The sequence below is a fragment of the Oenanthe melanoleuca genome, chromosome 1A, assembly GCF_029582105.1.
Source record: "Oenanthe melanoleuca isolate GR-GAL-2019-014 chromosome 1A, OMel1.0, whole genome shotgun sequence".
NCBI lineage: Eukaryota > Metazoa > Chordata > Aves > Passeriformes > Muscicapidae > Oenanthe > Oenanthe melanoleuca.
Genome location: NC_079334.1, coordinates 55589947 through 55610152, shown reverse-complemented (window position 1 = coordinate 55610152; position 20206 = coordinate 55589947). Strand labels below are relative to the sequence as shown.

Below are 20206 nucleotides of genomic sequence, written 5' to 3'. Positions count from 1 at the left end.
ACAATGTATAAATTAGTTAAAATAAGCAGCAGTACTACCATTTAGTGTTTGAATATCATGCTTTTTAGCTACTGAAAGGGTGTACACAAATTATTTGGGACTATATCACAACCTTGAGCAAATTCCCAGTGGAGAATGGATTTACGTGGAAGACTCACGAGAGGCTTTGTGTGCCTGGTGGAGGGTCCCTGTTCCCCTTGGTTCAGTAGGTGTTGTGCCAAGCTGCACAAATGATACCAACAGCTTGGTGACCCCTGGTTCTGGGGCTGAACACTCATGGCTCTGTGTGTGTAAGTTGCATGTGAATATTGTGTTTTGCAACTGCAGGACAAAAGCCCTTGCAGACCTGGGAAAAGCCTCCCTCTGTCCAACTGTGTGGCTGTGGCCTGAGCTGCAGATGTTCCTCTCCAGTGATGCCTGGCAGTGCACATATTTTGTTTCACTTATCTCCTGATAGGCACCAATGTTACGTAATGTATTCATAAAAATATCTCGTTTTAATTTTTTTTTCTTCCAGAAAAGTATTGCGCCTAAACCAGGTCTTACCATAGAGCAAAGCTTTCACGCCTTTGCTCTGAAAGTACTTGCTATCAAGTAACTGGAAGAAAAATGTCATTTTGTAAAGGTCACAGTATCAGTATTTTGTTTTAATGGAGAATTGTTTGACTATTTATTTTTCTCCAAACTTCATCCATGTTGTAAACCCACATACATGACAAAAGAAGATATGAAATCAGAAAAAGGTAAACACTGGACTCCCACTCTCTGAACATGTTTGTGTCAAAAAGGAAAAAGAAAGGTGGTCTCTGAAAAATTAATTTTCTAAGAAGTCATGAGGAAGTCATGTTTTCATCTCAAAGTTGGAATTCAAAAGTTGAGCAAAGTGTGTGGAAAAATTAGGACTGTAACTGGTCTTATCTACTTAGATACAGACAAGGTCATATGTTGCAATTAATCTCATCAAAGATATGAATGCTGAGAAAATATTTGCAGTGCTTCTGATTGTGTATTAGAACAAATGCTTATCGTGCACCTGCCTTGTATAAAAGCCTTCAGACTGCCTGTGGAAGTCCTCCTTCAACCATGGCAGGGATGAGGAGCCTGTGTTTCTTGGCTGTTGTGCTTGCAGGTAAATACACCACATTTGTATTTTGTTGTACGGTTCAAAAGCAAAGTATAAATGTGATAAAGATAGAAAAGCTGTTAAAAGAGATGATTGCTTTCCATGTAGAAGGAGAGAACAGGCATGGCACTGACTCCACCTGAGGTGACTGTGGGAGGACAACAGAGCTGACTTATTTAGAAATATGCCCCAGTCCTACAGTGTATTCAGCACTTTGGCACCAGCACAGGGAAAAGGGGATCAGTGGGAACATTCAGCTCCTGAAAGTCATCTAGTGCTTTGTTAGCTTTTTTTTTCTGTAATTTTTACCCCAGCATACCAGAGGTTAATTTGGTCCATAGCATAGTAAAGGGAGAATACATATGATTTTGCTGCTGGAGGAGGGAACCTCTGCAGCAAATGCCTTTGAAATGTATGGATGAACCCAAAATTCAAGGATTATTACTATTAAATTAAAATCTGTATGGTAATGCTTTAATTCCTTATGCCTTAATTTTAATCTAAGTTTTTGAAACTAAAGTCAAGGTTTTTAAAAATCAATGAGGATTATTTTTCATGTATATCTTTCCAAATGCCTTGCTTTAGCTTCTGTTCCCATGGAAATTATCATGGAAAAGCAGCAAGTAGCCATAGCTGTTGCTATATATTCAGCTGCTTGTTTGGATTTTGTCTTATTTGTACATTTACAGATATGGGCCGTAAATACAGTGAAAATGATAGTTTTTAAATTATTTTTAACAGTAGGGAAGGAAGATTATATCTTCCCACTTGCTTCTATCATGTTTTTACTACAATAGAAGTAAATCCAGGAACAAGGGATGAACAAGGTTGCAGCCCTATTCAGCTGCTCACACCTGCAAGTATTTTTTTTTAAATTTGCTGGGAAATGTAAGCTTTCCATTAATGGGAGAAAAAATTGAAGAAATTTCTTGGCTTCTGCTGGGGCAATGTTTTTTCCCTTGAACTAGCTTTTTCATTCACAATATCATTCATAAGAAGTATTTTTAAAGTATTTTACAATCCAAATTAGTTCATAAAAGTCTCACAGAAGCCTGTGCTGTGTAAAATGTCTCCAACTTAGTAATCTGCTGTAGTCTGTTCAGTCATACTCTGGTTTCAGCAATGAAAACACTAATGCTTCATTTGACTCCCATTAGAAAACACACCCCAAACCAAAATTAAATGTGATGGGTTTAGTTTATTTTGTGCTCCAAGAAGAAGTAGTGGAGGGATTGCAGAAAGATCATATTCCTATCATGTTTTAGATGAGAAAGAGGATAAGAACTGAGAGCTTTTCTATGTGGCAGGTCATGAGGGGTGAATGCTGGAGAGAGAACAGTCAGCCTGTGGGACCTGACTCTCTGCCCCCGAAAACAGAGGTGGAAACCAATCCTGCCTGCCCAGCAGCTGGCAAAGGTTAACAGCCAGATAATTCCTGTTAATTCCAGCCTCTAGAAGATGATAATGAGGCACTGTAGCTGCGAGCAGTGAGCTCTGCTGAGCAGCCTGGGAGCATCAGACCTGAGAGCCAGATGTTCCTGTATAAAAGGGGCATGAGAGCTTACTCAAAAAAAAAAAAAAAGTAGATGGCACTCCTGCTTTTCTGTGTTCATATCCTTCACTTGGAAATCAACTCTGGCATTGCAGCATGATGGCATTCTCTAGCAAAAATCTACTGTTTCATTCTGTAAATTTTTCCAGTATACATAATTACTGCTTGTGCACATCTGCTTGTAGAATTCTTTCTGTGGAGAAGCCCAGACTGCATCAGCAATCATGTTTTATGCTTTCAAACACACAACAGTCCACATGGGAAAAAAAATTAAAGCAGAGGTATTAGTCATTTTGTAGAAAAGGGCAATTATCGTTCAAGTAGATTTAATCTTTGAATATTGCTGTAATGACTAAAATGACATAAATTAACTTCAAAATAAGTATGCTGCCTGTGATATGCCTGCTCTCTCTGAGAATATTTGCTAACAGCAGTTTGTCAGCACAGCAGGGAGGTGGTGTTGTGGTCCCCCTGCTCTTAGGAGGCTCTCAACCAGAGATCTTGACCTGCAGCTGTAAAAAAGGGAAAATTTAGCACCTTACTAGCAAGTTTTTTTCATTATGATTTTGGGAGTGACTAATATATGCCTTTTCTTTTACTGCTGGCATATTCCCTTTACTCATAACTATACCTATATTAACACTAACTCCTAATACTATGTAGGTAGTAGTCATATGATGCAGAAACCAGGTATGAACATATACTCACTATATTTCTATCATACAAGTGCATACTGCTTATGACATATTTGTGTCTCTATAGATAGAAAACCTCTGTGCATTAGTATACAAAAAACTTAACATTTTAATATTGATAGCAGTCCTTATTGAAGAACCCCTCCTGTTCCACCAGCCTGCAGTGTTGCTTTCATGCCTCACCAGCAGCTTCATTACGCTGCGATTTAACTTTCTATGAGCTCTTCAAAGCAAGTCGTGCTTCAGCTGAAGCACAGGCAGCTCTGAGTGCTGAAGAACACAGAGCCACTGCCTCGGCTTGTAAAAGTGGTGGATGCTCTTGCTCCGTGATGAGCAGACAGCTGCTCTGCCATCATCTTAGTGCCAGGGATCGTGGGTGTGAGCCCTGAGATGGGGAGAAAGCACATCCCAAGCAGGAATCATGGAAGTTGGGGGTTTTAACGCGGCTCTCGCTGCTCTGTTCCCTGTGCAGCCCTCGCCGTGTGCCGGGGCGAGGAGCAGGATGCGCAGTGCCCCGGCGGCGTGGCCGTGCAGAAGCGCATCGACTGCCACCCGCAGCCTGGCGCTTCGCAGGAGGCCTGCGAGGCACGAGGCTGCACGTGGTGCTCCACCGACGTGCCCAACGCTCCCTGGTGCTTCTTCCCTGAGGACAGCCCCTACGGCTACGCCCGCAGCGGGAGCGCCGAGAAGACGGACAAGGGCTGGAGGTGAGTGAGGGCCTGGGGCTCCTCGGGCCCCGCGGCCTGGTGCCCCGGGCCTGGCTCTGGAAAATTCCCCCAGCTGTGTGACAAGGAGGGTAAGGGACACCTGGACACCTTTCCCTGGGCACATGCCATAGAACTGGGGCTTGTGCTCTCACCACACCACAGGTGAGGAAGCCAGGCGCAGGCACAGAGCTGTGTCCCAGGGAACAGTGAGGTCTCCTTTCTTTGGTGGCCCCTATTTTATCCATTAACATCAAGGAGGGCCTAAACTGACCTCAGGGATTATTTCTTCTCTTTGAGAGCTGGTTCAGAGTGGCTGGGTGGTTCCCTTGCCCTGCCCCAGTGATAGATGGTGATGGGCACCAACACGTGTGTGTTTCCACTGCAGAGTCACGCTGAACAAGCGCCAGGCCCTGACTCTCTTCGGAAATGACATTTCCCCGATCGTCCTGGAAGTGGAGTTCCAGACAAAGGACAGGCTCCGGTTCAGGGTGAGCACTCGGGGGTTGGAATCATTTAACCAAAGCAACATGTGCTGAGGAGTGAGCTGACCTGCCCCTGCTTGCCTTGCTTTAGCTCTACGACCCCAATAAGGAGCGGTTTGAAGTCCCACTGAAGATCAATGGCCCTGGGGTTACTGCTGAAGAAGCCAACTATGAGGTGGAGTTCTCAGAGGACTCCACACACTTCACCATCAAGAGGAAAAGCACTGGCACCGTGCTGTGAGTACTACATGTGATTCACATTGCTTTTTGTAAAAAGTAGGTGTGATGGGCTGAGCGCTGTTTCCTTGCACCTGTTGCTTGGGTCTGTGTGACAAGGGAGACGTAAATGCAGATTTATGCCTCTAATTTCCACTGATGTCAGTGAATGGCACTGGCTCCAGTTTGTCCCTCTGCAAAAATACCATTTGTTTTCTCAAGCTAGTACTGTAAGTTTAACTTCAGCAAAAGCTCCCCTCACTAACAATTGTCACCAGGTATCATAATTTCCCCTTTTCTTCCATCAATACATTGATTGTCTTCCATCAATACATCTCTAGGGCATAATGCTACTTAGAAAGAGAGTCTCAATCAAGGTGCATTCCTGCCAGCTGCTTTTGGGAATGCAGCAGTGAGCAATTTAAGGATGGCTTAACATGAGTGATGCAAATAAGACAATACAGCCTCTAGAATGGTCTCCAGATGGAACAATTATGCTGGCTTTTTAATGAGCTGACCATCCTTTTGAACTAGTCTCATGGCTTCTCTTTATACACCACAATCAATTCTGTAAAGTTTTATTCATGCAGTCTATTTTAAATGAATCTATTATGTATTACTCTGATAACAAAAATAATTAAGTTTCTCATTAGACTTAACAGTTCTGTGTAAACAGTGGGCTTTTGTTAAAGGCCCAATTTTCTTCTTCTTCTTGTAAAGGCTCATTGATTGGAATGCTGATGCAAGGGGTGAATGCATAACAAGTGGCTAGCTCATGGCACATTCCCACTCAGCCCTCCTCATCTTCACTAGATGCTGAGGGTTTAGCCTGGGTTGATGAAACTTGAGATGTCCCAACTAAGGGAAGGGGCCTGCCATGGAGCAGATGCAGGGTCTGCAAGAGGCACAGCTCCAGTGACAGGCAGAGGAGCACAAGTTGGTCCCCACCAAGCAGGTTTCCAGGAGGGCACATTCAGTGCCTGTTATGGGCCTGGGGAAGCCTCCTCCATTCTCCTCCATCTCCTTGTGCCCCAAGGCCCGTGCCCAGCGGCAGCAGAGGTGTGGGCTGCAGCAGTGCTGTGCTGCACAGCCCAGGGAGGCAGAGGGCAGCCTTGGTTTGCAGCACTGGCACAGCAGCAGCAGTGATGCTCTACTCTCCAGCATCCCCGTGAGAAATTGTACACTGCCTCCAGGCAGGTAAAGGAGAAACCCAGCCAAACCCAAAAAGAGGAGATTGTGGGTGAATATAATGCACAGATAATGGACTCTTATCCTACGAGCAATGGCAAAGCTGCTCCCAAAATATTCTTACACAGGATTTTATGTACAGAAAGGGAAGTCGTGTTCCTGGGAATTCTTATTTCATGTGAAATGGCACAGCCAGTACTGTAGACTGAAGGATCCTGTCAGGAAGCCATTCCTCTCACAGTTGAATGATATTTAGTTTAGTTATATTCCCCGTGTAAGGAGCAAAAATGCTTCCCCTTCATTTGTTTGCCTGCCCATCCTGTCAGAGTGAGGAAATGCAGGTGCTCAGAGATCGCTCCACAGCCTGTCTTAGAGTGATTTGCAATCTCCTTAGCCATCAAAAGAGCTGTGCAGATGGAATCTTTCAAAACAGGAAAGCAGGTTATATATCCTGGCCTAAAAGCTATGTGTGGCTGCATTTACTTTACTGGGAAGGATGAGCCCTCAGCAATCAGCATTACAGGAACATCCCCATCAGGGGCTGCACTTGACTGCCTGGGTCCGGGTGCAATGGTGGCATCTGGCATGCTAAGTAGATTTTCATGTTAGTTCAACCTGCCCAAAGGCAGGTTTGAATGCTAAAACCCAAATCTTTTCCTTTGGGCTCCCTCCAGAAGTGGGAGCAGCTGCTCCAGGGCACCCAGGCACCAAGCTGCACAGCTGGTGGCCTCTGTGCCTGGGCCAGGTTAGGGCAGGCTGTGGGGGAGGCTGTCCCTGAGATAAAGGCAAGTGCCTGACACCTGGAGGGACTTTGCCTCCTGCTTTAAGATGAGAACAGCCATGGCCTTACTGTCTCAATGAACAGCTGAATCAATCATTGATTTCCATATGCACACAAACACTGCTCAGAACAGTCAATGTGGGCAAATAAAGCCTGTCCAACAGGTGCTGCAGTTGCACTCCTCAGGTGTGGGTAGATAACTTTTATCTGCCAAGAGACCAAACCAGGTCTCTGCTGGACCTTTTCAATATCTCTGAGGAAAGTTTCCCATAGTAAAGCAATCCCAGATCCTCAGAAATCTGCTTTCCATGCTTCTTATCCCTTGCTAGCAGAGCCATGCTGCTGGATGATCTACTCCCCAAAAAAACCCAAATTCCCTCGTGATGCCCAACATGATCTGACACAGCTGACAGTCCACCTGGAAAGGGAGCAGCTTGTCCCAAGCAGAAACACAGTGTAGATTTGGGTTGCTCTTTCATAGTCCACACCTGTATTTCCTTACCCTCCTTTCTGAGCTGCAGTGTCCTGTCATCTGTGTCTTTGTGCTGTAGGCTGTAAGCAATGGTGTGTCAGGCTCCTGTCTGTCTGCTTGACAGAAAACCCCATCCCTGCTCTGCCACTCATGTGCACAGAGCCTCCTCCTTGTGAGGAATGATTTCATTCTGCATTGGAAATGCTGCAGGGGAGAGGCAGAGGAGGCTTTGAGTGTGCTTTACGGGCATTTCTCACGCTTGCTGGATGCAGGGAGACGTAGCTGAGCTACCCCAGGAGGGCAGGACAAACTCAGGGCTCCGTGTAATCACAATAACAGGGGAGAGGAATAAACTATGTGAGGGGAGAGACATTAACAGCTGATTGCAAACCTCATGCAGAGCCAGCAGCAAGAATAAAAGGCCAAGTCTTGCTCCATTTTCAGCATGCTCCAAGGTAATCAGTTGACAGCTGCTGCTTTGCCTGCATGGGGTGAAAATTAGACAGAGTCGTGTAGGGAGATGATCCAGGCACTGCTGGGGGCTGCTGGGACCAGGAGCTCTTGAGCTGCCTCCCTTTCTCCTCCCAGTAATGCCTCTTGTCCTGCTCCCTCTTTCTTTTCTCCTTCTCATCCACTGCTGTCCTGTTCTCTGTTCCATCCCATCCTGTTCCCTTCTGCTCTGCTTTTCACCCTATCCAATGCTCCTGCTGTTTCACCACTAGCAGGCAAGGTCCTTTTCTGTGCCACTAGCTATCCAAAGCCAAGGGGGTAAAAAGGTGCCATGTCCACATCCACTAGGGAGGTGCCAAGGGGATCAGATGAGACCCAGCAAAGCTTCTGCTCATCAGGTGTTTTGTGCTTTCCATGAAAAACTAGAAACCTGCATCTGATTTAAGGCTGCAAGTCACAGTTCTGAACCATGAGGGACAGGGACTGATGCATGGATCTCCTGCCCCAGAGGTGAAGCTCCCTAACTGCCATCTTTGTTGGGCAGTGGAGACTGCAAGGAGACTCTTTTCACTCCCATCATAACTGGAAAATAACTGTTTTGGCACAATTGGTGTAGTCAGGGGAAAAATGTTTTGTCAAGAGATTGGCTTTAGTTTAGTAAGTCCTTGCTTCGGATATCCTGGTTGATCTTGCAATGGGAAGTTGTCCTATTGTTGGCAGGGGCCCTACATTAGTAAAACCAGAGAGAAAATACTGTGTTGTAATAAGGCAGGTGAGGAAGCTAAACAGCCTGTGAGTTGTTTTGTGCACATACACTCAGGTTAAGTGCTATTCTCCTTCCTGCTCCTGCCACACTAACAACAGCAATCACTGGACAACTGGGAGCATGAAGGCTCCAAGAACGCACAGATTTTCTCAAGAACAGAGAGTAAAAGGCTGGGAACTGTTTGTGATAAATAACAAACACATGCTCATTTTGCAGTGTGTGATTACTCTGTGGCACTCATTTCCCCAGGGCAGCACTGGAACAGGAGGCCTAGCAGGATACACATTCAGGCATAATAAAAAAATCATCTGTAGGAAAATAAAACCCCCAAATACTTTTGTCTCCATGCTTCACAACATCAGTTAATTCTATGAAAAGAGCCAGAAACTTCCTGCATAAGCAGATTATTGCAAGACTGGCTCTGAGTGATATCTTATGTCTTCCTTTGGGATATCTGGCCTGGGCCATTGCTGGAGACAGGCTGCAGAGGGATGGACTACTGATTTGATTCTCCACTTTAATATCATGACTTTTCCTTCATGATGTCACACAAATAATGGAAGGCAGAGCATTTTTTTACAAGCCAGACAGGGACTACTTTCTGTTAAGCGTTTGGAATACCTTGTTTGCTATTGCACTTGGGAATATACTGCACAAATAACCAAAACCTAATCAAGATTTTCCCTAATTTTCAAAAAGGCTGCTGCAGTTCAGCTGCCTTTTTTATTGTTTGTGGTAGTTAGCACAGACACCCCTTACCATGAAGATGATTTTACATAGGCAAGGCTATTAGAATGATTTATAACGTTATTGTCATAAATGCAGTTTTGCTGAAAGCAAGGGGAGAAAATTCTATGCACCATGGGTAGAATTCCTAGTTTGCCATTATTTTAGTCTTCTAATCATTACCTAGGCAGGAAATATTGTAGGTATATCACTCAGCCAAGCGTTTTTCGGAGCAAAAATTAAGCATTGTATATCCAGTGAGTTATAGGACATTTCCTAATATCACAACAATGAATACAGTAGAAGTAGAGCAGAACTATGTCAATAAATATACTCTGCACTTATGTTTTTTATAAATGTCATGTTTGTGGAAAATCTGTTGATTACTCCTGCCGATTTTTTCCACCTACTTGAGAAATCACCTTTAAAGTAAGATAAACATATAAAAATTCAGTCTTGGTGGGCCTTCTGCAGTCCAGTGGTGTCCTAAGACTTACAGCCAAAAAGGAATACAGCTGAAACAGTGTTATGGTCTAACCTCATCCAGTAACCAAGCACCACACAGCTGCTTGCTCACTCCTGCCTGAAAGATTGAGAGAATTGGAAGGGTAAAAATGAGAAAACTCATGGTTGAGACAAGAACAGTTTAATAAAAGGAAAAAAAAAGTTGTAGTAGTAGCAGTAACAATAACAATAATAACAATAACAATAATAATAATAATAATAATAATAATAATAATAATAATAATAATAATGTCATTAAAAGGAAAATAACAGAGAGAAAAATACAACCCAAGAAAGAAAAGTGATGCGAATGACAACAATTACTCACCACCATCTGACTGATGCCTAGCAGTCCCTGAGCAGCAGTCTCAGCAGTCTGCCAGCCAACTTTCCTGCTAGTTTTAGTGCTCAGCCTGAAGCCATATGGTATGGAATATCCCATGGGTCAGCTGAGGCCAGCTATCCCAGCTGTGTCCCCTCCCTGCTACTCGTGCACTCCCAGCCTCCTTGCTGCTGGGCAGTGTAAAGGGCAGCAAAGTCCTGTTTTGCTCTGTTAAGAGCTGCTCAGCAGCAACTAAAACATCCCTGAGTTATCAACAGCTTCCAGCAGAAATCCAAAACATCACCCCCATACCAGCTACTGTGAAGAAGGTTAACTCCAGGCAAAACCAGCAGTCAGTGGAAATATTTTTAGCAATCTGAGTTTAGTGGAAAACCATGGAGATCTGGGCTCCTAAGGTGATGCTCCTCAGGAGCTCAAGTGTGTTGAGTCAATATTTGAAGTTGATTTGAAAATAGGATGTGTGCTCCTTACTCCCTAAGGTGCTTTAGCACTCTATGGGCAGCCTGTGCATACTGTGGTAGCCCAGGCCCTCTGGAAGGGTGAGCCCAATCTTTGCCAGGAGGCTTAGACACCCTTTTTGGATAGCCATGTGAAGTTACAACTAAATTTGCATAGAGATAATATGCAGGGTGGTCTGGAGACCAAGCAAAGCAGATGTTTTAGAGGACATTTTTCTCCAAGTGACTGAGTGGACCAGTTATTTACAGCTTAAGATAATGAGCTCAGTTCTCCAGGATTCATTGCAACAGGAAGAAAAAAAAAAAGACCAAATCTCTCCCAGCTTAAAATTCTTTTCGAATGTCCAGATAATGCATGATGCCTGCCTGAATGATGTACTCTATATGTGTCCCAAGTCTCCTAATTCTGGAGGTTTTGTGAGAGCACCTTTAGAAGTGCCACCAGCTGGTTGCTCACAGCAGGTGCATCAGTGCTTTGAGCCATTGCACACACTGCAGTCATTGGTTTTCAGTAAACCTCACCAGAGCTGTTCTTCAGAGAGGTAAATTGTCATGTCCAGTTTGTATTACAAAGGACTGATGATTGCACTCCTGAAAACCATCTTGTACAGCCTTTTAGTCACCCCCTCAAACATTGTGACAATGTTAGTCATGAACTACACCTTCAACACGAACAGGATGTTTTATCTGTCTGCCTACTCATCTTCCTTTAATACTACTTCCTTGGTCCACTCCAGTTATATTTCATCCTTTTAGCCAGGGGCTTGACTGCTGCATGTGAGACTAGTTTCCTTGCTGGCCAAAAATGTTAATTTTTACAGAGACATTTTCAGTCTGAATCATTAATTTTTTTCCTGATAAGAGGTTAAAAACTTGAGAGGCTTACTCTTCAGTATAGTGCACTGTGTATGGAAGAGTAGCTTTTATCAGTCAGGCTCCTTGGGCAAGCAACAGCTGACTGTTCACAGACAATGGGCCAGGCAGATGTGTGGGGAGGCTGGTTTGTATTTCCACAGGCAGGAATGTTCCTACCACAGACACACTAACAGGTTAAGACCTTCAGCAGTAAATGTGACTGCAGCTATTACCTCTCGTGCAAAAAGAAGTGTTCTTGTCCTCTTGTCCTTTGCCTTGTCTAACTTCCAGGGGTTGAATTTTTGACAGCAGCTATTCAGCTGTGGTTTTAGACTTTTTTAGACCCTTTCTGTAGTCCATCATGCTACTGTTATGGTTCATAGGACTCTTGGAGGATAACCATGCTAATTCCTGCAGACATGATGTCATTTTATGCTCCCTCCTGTTTTCTTCCTTCTATTAGCTTTAAACTAGCAGGAGGGAAGGTGGGAGACATATGACATTTTCATTTATTGTATCCAAGGGTTTAATGAATGGCAGACATAATTTTTTTTTTCATTTAAATAATTGCTCTTTGCCAGCACCACACGAGCAAAGACATAAAGTAGCACAACAGCCTATCATAGTGTGCTGGAGATCACAAGGACTCTGGAAGCTGCTTGAGAGGGAAGGCAGAGTGTAGTGCCAGGGGAAAACAGAAAACCTGTCCATACTTTCCTTCAGATAGAAATGACATAATGATGCCTGGAAAAAAAGAGAGTCATTGCCAGCCTTTTTATGTCATGGTTAATGCTATATTTAGCACATAGCTGTGCTGGCATGTGGAGGTCTAGGGAAAGACAAGGCTGATGGGGAGCAGTGCTGGTGGGGGTGGCAGACCAGGGAGCTGAGCCATGGAGGGGTGCAGAGCAGGGCACTGTTATGGCAATGTCATGCAGAGGTCGAGTGCATGACAGCTGCTTGAAGGAATGCAGGAGTCATAAACCAGTTTCTCCACAACAGGTAAAGATATGATGGGGCAGAGGGCTTGTTCCTAGGGTTGTCATTTGCACCACCCCAGTCACCCTCCTGGTCAGGGAGGGGTCGTGCTGAGCTGAAGGAATGCTTTAATGCCATGGTAACACTAAGTGTTCTCATGATAGGAAATGTCCATGCTATAATGTGGGTACCACAGATGTACAAAGCTTCATGTCCTCTGAACAGATATCATGGGGAGAGCTCAATGACTTAGGACAGATATTTAAACTCTTCCCAAAGCATTTCCCCTCTGGCATAGTTTTGAGTTTTTCATAACCCTGTGGTCTGCTTAGAGCAGTGACCCTTCCTGTCTTGACACAGAGCAGAGCTGTGTGACAGATCTCCTTTGGGTAGGAATATAGCTCCAGAGCCCATCCCTATTCCTACACAGTAACTGCTTCTTGCAGAAAGGCCTCTATTTATCAAGGACTGGATCTGATTCTGAGGGATGTTTTGCATGCAAAACCCTCCTGAAAGAAAATAATTTTATTCAGTACTGTGTGTAGGTGGAGATGATGGAAAGGAAGGAGGGAGTGGTTCCTGCTGGCAAGAAAAAAAAACATATCAAGAGTTATATGCAAATTCTTACTTTTCCTGCTTGTAAGGAAGGACAAATAGACTTTTTAAAAAATACACAGACCGTTTAGTATCTGTGTGTGACTTTGGATTTGTCTAGGAAAATTTAGGGACAGTTTGTTCGTGTGTTTTGCACGGAGAGGCAAGGGAGTGCTTTAAGCATCCCCATGAGTGGCTGTCCCTGCAGCCTCATTGGGAGAGCCTGCCAGTGTGGTGGGAGCAGTGGTGCCCTCCCAGGCCTCCCAGCAGCAGGGACTTGTCCCCATGCAGGGCTGCTGGTGGCACAGGTGGCAGGCCACTCACCAGAGCACTCCCCTCATGGGGGTAGAGCTGCTCCCCACCAACACTACCCATCTCCCATTTCTCTGATTTACCAGTCAATTTGATCAACCATTTAATTTTGTCAAAATCATTGACAGAAGAACATTAAAAAGAGAGTTATGCCACTTCTGTGCTCTATGGCTTGGGCTCATTTATTTTAATTAGCTGTAACAAATTCATGGTTAAACAAGGCTCGAGAGGGTGCTATCTAAATGAGCTACTCATGGCATACACAGGACCATTAACAAACCACTTCTCCACAGCTTGACTATGTTCTCCCCCATCTAACTTGCAGCTCATTATAGCTCTAGAGATAGGAAACAGAATGTAGCACCTAATTAAAATGTAAGCCTGTGTCTACAAATGATTCAATAGAAATAAATGCATTAAGCTGGTGAGAGAAGCAGGAGAGAGTCATCACAATAAAAACATCTTGTTCAAGCAGAGTCTGGAGAAAGCTGTACCTCTATTTTAGGCACCTGCATGAAGTTGGAGGTATTCAGGTCCTGATACAACAAAACATTTTAAAAAAACTGATAAAATGTCTGTTGTTCTCATTAAGTATTCTGAACTCCACTGTGTAATAACAATTTTTAGCCTTTCATGTTGGTTGTCATAGAAATACCACAAGCAACTACTTATTCTGATAATAGATTTATAGTCTGTCTTCTGTTGTTTTAGTTGCTCTTTTCAAAAATTATATTGATGCATTTTTTTTTGCTTAAGTAGATGAGATATCTTCAACCATTGCAAGATTAATTTAATGTGTTAGGTTAAGTGCGTTAGATGCATGCATAGAATTTAATGGATTTTTAATACTGTTATTCTCCAAAATACATAAAAAGTATAAATAAATAAAATAAATAGCCAGACATAAACTTAAAATGAAACCTTAAATGAAACCTTAAATGAAACCTAAACTTAAATCTTCCAAAGAGAAGCAAACTAATCCTGTCTCCCTCTGTTTTTCACAGCTGGGACAGTCCCCTGATTGATCTGTTCTTCTCCAACCAGTTCCTTCAGATCACCACCACTGTGCCATCTACTTCTGTGTATGGGTTTGGTGAACATGAGCACCCTACCTTCAAGCACAACATGGACTTTGTTACCTATGGCATGTTCTCCAGGGACCAGGCACCAACGGTAATTCACTCTATTCAACATATTATCCTAGCTTGTATCACCAAAAAGAGGCGGCAAACATGGAATGTCACAAGCTTTGCAGGTGTCATCAGTTTTAATTAAAGACAAAGCCATGAATTGTTTTGAGGGAACTTTGAAACCTTTTATCAGAACCTTTCTCAGAGTGCAGTTTTCAGAAAAAAATTATATTGTGTGCCAAGATCCTGATTCAGGAGAGCTTTGCATTTCATGCTAGGATGTATCCCTGGTCATCCAAACAAGCTGGACTCCAGCAGGACTCATTAGATATTTGGCTGAACTGGAGTCAGTGGTTAATGAGTCTGTTTAAACTAGAAAAGTAGATTCTTACTCATGCCATTTTGAAGGGTTTGGCAGAATATCAAAAGTTTAACTTGGAAAGACTAAAAACATTCCATTGTGATAAGGCAGAGAAAAATAACTCTTTTCTGTCAATTTGACTTCACACCAATTTAGATGAAAAAATCCCCAACCTTTCAAAATAAGTGTCTAACTATGAATAAATTTATTTCCTTCTCTGTGAATATGTATCTACCTGACAAAAGCTATGAAAAATAGCAGTAAAGTCCTACCTCATATGTTGTTTATGTTTCAGTCATTTGCCAACCTCTATGGAGTTCACCCTTTCTATATGTGCGTGGAACCAGACTCCAATGCTCACTGGTGTTCTCCTTCTGAACTCCAATGCACAAGGTAAAAATACATAGATTTCCTATATAGACTGCATATAGAAATATGATGGATTAGTAAGTATGAAATACTGTTTTACTGATTGATTTTTCAATGGGATACAAATATGAGTGACTGTGCTCTAACTAAGCTTACTGGACTAATAGATTTTTAAAAGATTTTTCAAAGGGATTTCAGCAGAATGAATTTTTAACAAGGAATCTGGACATTTTTAGGCATTTTCAGGGAAAATACATTCTCAACATTTTAATGAAAATAGATGCAAATAGAGGGGAAAAAAAGAAGGTGGAAGAAATTTCCCCTGAGATTGGCATAACGAAATCAAATCAGTTTAGGTTAGTCCTATATTCTGTCTTTGGAGAATAGTTTTGTATGTTGCCATGGTCACCTTACTGCATTAATCTAGTGGTATAATTTCAGAAAAGGGGAATCTTCACTTAGTCTATAAAATCAGTTTTCCCTGGCAGACAATGGTTTTCCATAAGATTAAAATAGCATAGAGGAACCCTAAACACAAACTTGTTGATCCTTTTTATGTAGGTGAAACTGAGACAAATGGATCTATGCAATGTACTCTGTGTGGGTTTCTGTGATTTATTGCTGTTGCATGCCAGTCTGAAAGCAGAGATTACAGAAACAATGAGTAGTGGCCTGCCTACCTTCAGGCCCTGCTTGCTCATCCAATCATGCCCACAAGGTGCACAGCAGAGCCCAGTGTGCATGCACCTAGGAATGGATAGGATAGAATAGAATATTTCAGTTGGAAGGGGCATAAAACATATTTGTAAAACAACTGCCTGAACACTTCAAGGCTGACCAAAAGCTAAACATGTTGTTAAGGCATTGTCCAAATGCCTCTTAAACAATGGCAGGCTTGGGGCATCAACAACATCTCTAGGAAGCCTGTTCCAGCATTTACCCACCCTCAGTAAAGAAATCCATCCTAATGTTGAGTCTCAGACTCATATATAGTATAGTGCAGAGCTGGTTTGTACTGAGGACCATTTTTTTCCCCCTTTTAGATGTTACTTTGTCTCCAAACCCATCCTTAACTTTCCGCACCATTGGAGGGATCCTCGACTTCTATCTCTTCATGGGACCGACTCCTGAAAGCGTGGTTCAGCAATACACTGAGGTTAGTAGAAAAGTGCACATGGAGCAGTGCCTTGTAGCAGGGTCCTGCCAGTATCTGGTGCTATCACAGGGTTGTGCAGCCAGAGCTTTGTCCTGAGCCATTCGTACAAAGCTGCATCTTCAGATCCATGGGAAAACTGGAGTATGCTCAAGCATCTGTGAACAGTCTGTCTGAGTGTCACAGGCTGTTCAGTGCACATCTCCAGCCTTTCCTGCAATATGCCAGGATGGGATGCAGGAGTCCACTAAAGAGATGATTAGAAAGAAATCTGTCTAAGCTTACTCCTCTCTGGGCCATCACAGTTTTATAGTCTTTGCTGTATGACATGACTGCATTTTGATACTGCAGGCCGAGAAAAAAAACTAGGGAGAGCACAGATGGGAATGTTTGGGAACTTCACATATGCTGGATTTCAGAGATATTGAATGGACTTTAAAGTCTTCAAGCCTTTATTTGGCTTGAAAGTGAAATCTCTTGCTGATTTTGAAGCCATCAGGCTGTTTTTCACTAATGAAACCCATATAATTGCATTGGAGTATAAATCCATATAAATGCATTGTATAAAAATGCATTTATTGCTATCTCACAGAGTGTAACTACTTGCTATCCAATTGCCCAATATTTTCTAGAGAATTGAGAGTACACATGCAGATGGCTGTTTTGGAAGTGTACATGCAATTCTTATCTAGTGAGGACTGTGCAGACAAAACAGATAGTATGTTTTTCCTGGTCACCAAATGGTGCTTCAGCTGCCACCTGAGACCCAAGCTGTATACATAAAGAAATCAGTGTCAAACCTAGAGTGTGGAGTAAAGCTGGATTAAGCATGTTACTGTGAGAAGGGGGTCACTGTACCCTGAGAATTAGGCTGCAGCTGGAAGGCTGAACACGGTAGGGCATCCCAGAGCCAGGCACTCAGAGCTCACAGTGGGCCTGAGCTCTGATCTTTAGCAAACATCTTGTCTTTCTTGGCTTTTTTAAAGCCTCCCTATACTATTTGCCTTCTTTTAAGGTGCCTGTAAGAACAAAAATACTGTGGTTTAGAGTGAGGGAAAAAGATGATTTAGCCCAGAAGGAAGGTATTTCTGGGTTCTGGTTTGGTGAAGGAAGGGATAAGACTTGTTCATGATGCTGTTTTGAGAAGGCTGGACCTTCTCTGGGGTGGTGGGCTCTGCTAGATCTTTCTTTTCCAAGGAGAGGTTCAGGTGCTACCTCCCAGACAAGTGAGAGGCTGATGGTGCTCCTCCATGTCCTGGAGCAGGAGCAACTGCTCTGTTGCTTGGAGGTTTCCAGCTCCCTCTGTATATCAACCCCACCAGCTGTCTGTCATGGTTTAACTCCAGCTGGCAACTCAGCCCCAAATAGCAACTCACTCAGTGGGATGGGGGAGAGAATCCAAAGGGTAAAAGTGAGAAAATTCGTGGGTTGAGATAGACAGTTTAATGGGTAAAGCAAAGCTGTGCATGCAAGCAAGGCAAAACAAGGAATTCATTCACCAGTTCTCAGGAGCAGGAGGGTGTTTAGCCACCCCCAGGAATCGGGGGAATGGCTGAACATGTGACAGTTATTGAGGAAGACAAATGACATCACTCCAAATATCCTGCTCTCCCCTTCCTCTTCCCCCAGATTTATGTGCCAAGTATGAAGCATTTGATATGGGGCATCCCTTGGGTCAGCTAGGCTCAGCTCTCCTGGCTGTGTCCTCTCCCAAACTCCTTGTTTACCCCCAGCCTTCTCACTGGTGTTGTGGAGTAAGGGGCAAAGAAGGCCTTGACTCTATGTAAGCTCTCTTAGCAAAATCAAATACATCCCTGAATTATCATCACTATTTTCAGCACAAATACAAAATACAGCCCATACCAGCTACTATAAAGAAAATTAACTGTATCCCAGCCAAAACCAGCACACACCTTCTCTGATGCCAGTGCCACAGACCAGCAAGCAAACTGGGCTTTTAACTTACACATGGGTAATAAAACTAGGGGGGCAAAAAGTGCAGCATCTTGCCCCCAGGCTGGAGCTTTGATCCCCATTTCAAGGAAGTTAGTGCAGCAGTATGATAGAAATTAAAGCCACGCCTGTTCCTTTTCAAAGTCTTTTACTGATGTTTGAAGGCAGCCTTTCTGTGGCTTAGCAGGTGGTCAGCATCTGAAAATAAAACGAGAGAGTTCTCACTCCCTAGCTGATGGGTAGTGGCAGCTCACTTTCCACCCCTGTCTCTGGAAATGGAGCTGGAGCAAAGAAAACAAGGCAAAGGAGAGCAGTGGGCGTCTCCTAATGAGACATGTCACATGCCAGGACAAAAAAACCCTGTTCTGTATTCTTTGAGCTTGTGCTCAACCCTCTAGGGAATCTTAAAGAGAATGCATGTTAGTAATTTCAATGTGAAATAAAAACTTCTTCAGTAAACATCCTGAAATTCCAAGGTCAAAAATGTTACAATTACCATATTATTATTCTCTAGGGTAATAATTTGGCTTTTATGTACAAGATATGTGGGAAGGTGAAGGAGACAGAAAAGATTTTATTTTTCAATTGTCTTTTCTGTCACACTGAGAGGATTTTCCCTGTGCAGTCATTGTCATGCTGTGGGGAAAGAGAAGGGATAGAGAGAAGTGTGACTGATGTCTGCAGGGTGCTGCTCAGCTGCATGGCTGGGCTCTCTCAGCTGTTTGTGGGGTCTCCTCTGGGAATCAGTGTTTTGGGAGCCCCTGGCTGCAGGGGCCCTGGTGGGACCAGGTTGCACTGCTGCAGAGCTGGGTGGAACAGAGCCTGCATCCCTCCTAGCAAGCATCTGCCCCAGTCACTGCTTTCTGCAGGGACCACTCATTTTATGTCTCCAGGATGGCCCCACTGGTGTGGCAGGATGGCCAGGTGCCAGCAGGTGCACAGCTAACAAGGGAGCTGTTTCCAGAGGAAAGGGCTTTACACCTTTCTCAAATGTTTTCAGCCATTGCCCTCAGTGCCACTTCAGTATCTGAGCCACCTCTCTGCCCCTGCCATACTTGTTTATGTTTTGTTTCTGAGAGGTTTAGGAACTTAGCTCTGCTCTGTGCTTTCACGTGGCTCCCCCCAAACCAGTGAGTTAGGACAGCTTTGTTACAAAGCTCTTTATTTGGCCTCTGGAGCAAGGTTTCCCACACACCTCTCCAGGTTGTCACCAGCACCCAGGGTGGGCCATGGACTCTTGGCCAAGCTGCTGGGTCCAGGCTGTGCCAAGAGCAGGGCTCTTGGCTCTCTGTGTGGTGATCAGGGCTGATGGCATCTGCCCTGCCAAGAGCCACCAGCCTCTCTGCATCCTTGGAGTGAGGACAGGTAACAGCAAAAGCTGTGGTGGCCCTGGATGCCAGCCTGGCCAAGGATAATCTGCTTTAAATGGGTTCCAAGAGTGAGGCAAGGTGTGAGGAGGGAGCAGATGTACATGCTGGTACCTCTGTCCCTCTGCTGTGTGCTGCATGGAGCAGAGGTGAGCTGTAGAATGCATCCTGCCAGTGGCACCAGAGTGCTACAGCAGGGGCAGCAGCTAGAGGGGATGTGCTGGGCATGGTTCTATGGGAAGGAGGAGCCTCCAGCCCAATTCTTCTGCTCCCTTCTGTCCCTGAGCCCAGCTGTGTGGGGCATTACTCCTGTCACAGCTAAGACATCTAAGATTGTCCTGTACAGCTCTCTACATATGACAGTGATCACATTTTTCTCCTACTGCAGAGGAGGTCTGGTGTGCAGAAGAGTTATGTAACACAAATCTCACTTTTAACAGCAAACATCTCAGCTTGCAGGAGGGTGAGAAAAAGCAGTAACAAGCTAAAGAGTTCAGGCACTGACCTGAGACTGGTGAGGCTCTGCAGTCACACCCAATACCAGGCCAACATTGCCAAGACCACTGGTGGCCTTCCAGAACAGACCAACAGTGCATAGCAGTAGTGTATGAGCTCCATAACATGACACTCAGGAATGTTAGGGTTGAAAAACCAGATATTTAATAACTCTT

The 20206-nt window shown here is 44.0% G+C and overlaps 1 protein-coding gene across 1 annotated transcript in view; it reads left to right on the top strand.

The window, feature by feature from the left end:
• Positions 1 to 1032: 1032 nt before the first annotated feature.
• The window catches only part of LOC130266911 (sucrase-isomaltase, intestinal-like), a 57726-nt gene continuing 38552 nt past the window's right edge, over positions 1033 to 20206 (top strand). Inside the window, 8 exon segments of the mRNA XM_056516181.1 lie at positions 1033 to 1129; positions 3843 to 4077; positions 4463 to 4565; positions 4651 to 4796; positions 14207 to 14375; positions 14989 to 15053; positions 15055 to 15086; positions 16106 to 16218. Coding sequence (XP_056372156.1) covers positions 1084 to 1129; positions 3843 to 4077; positions 4463 to 4565; positions 4651 to 4796; positions 14207 to 14375; positions 14989 to 15053; positions 15055 to 15086; positions 16106 to 16218 — 909 coding nt within the window. The 5' untranslated portion in view covers positions 1033 to 1083.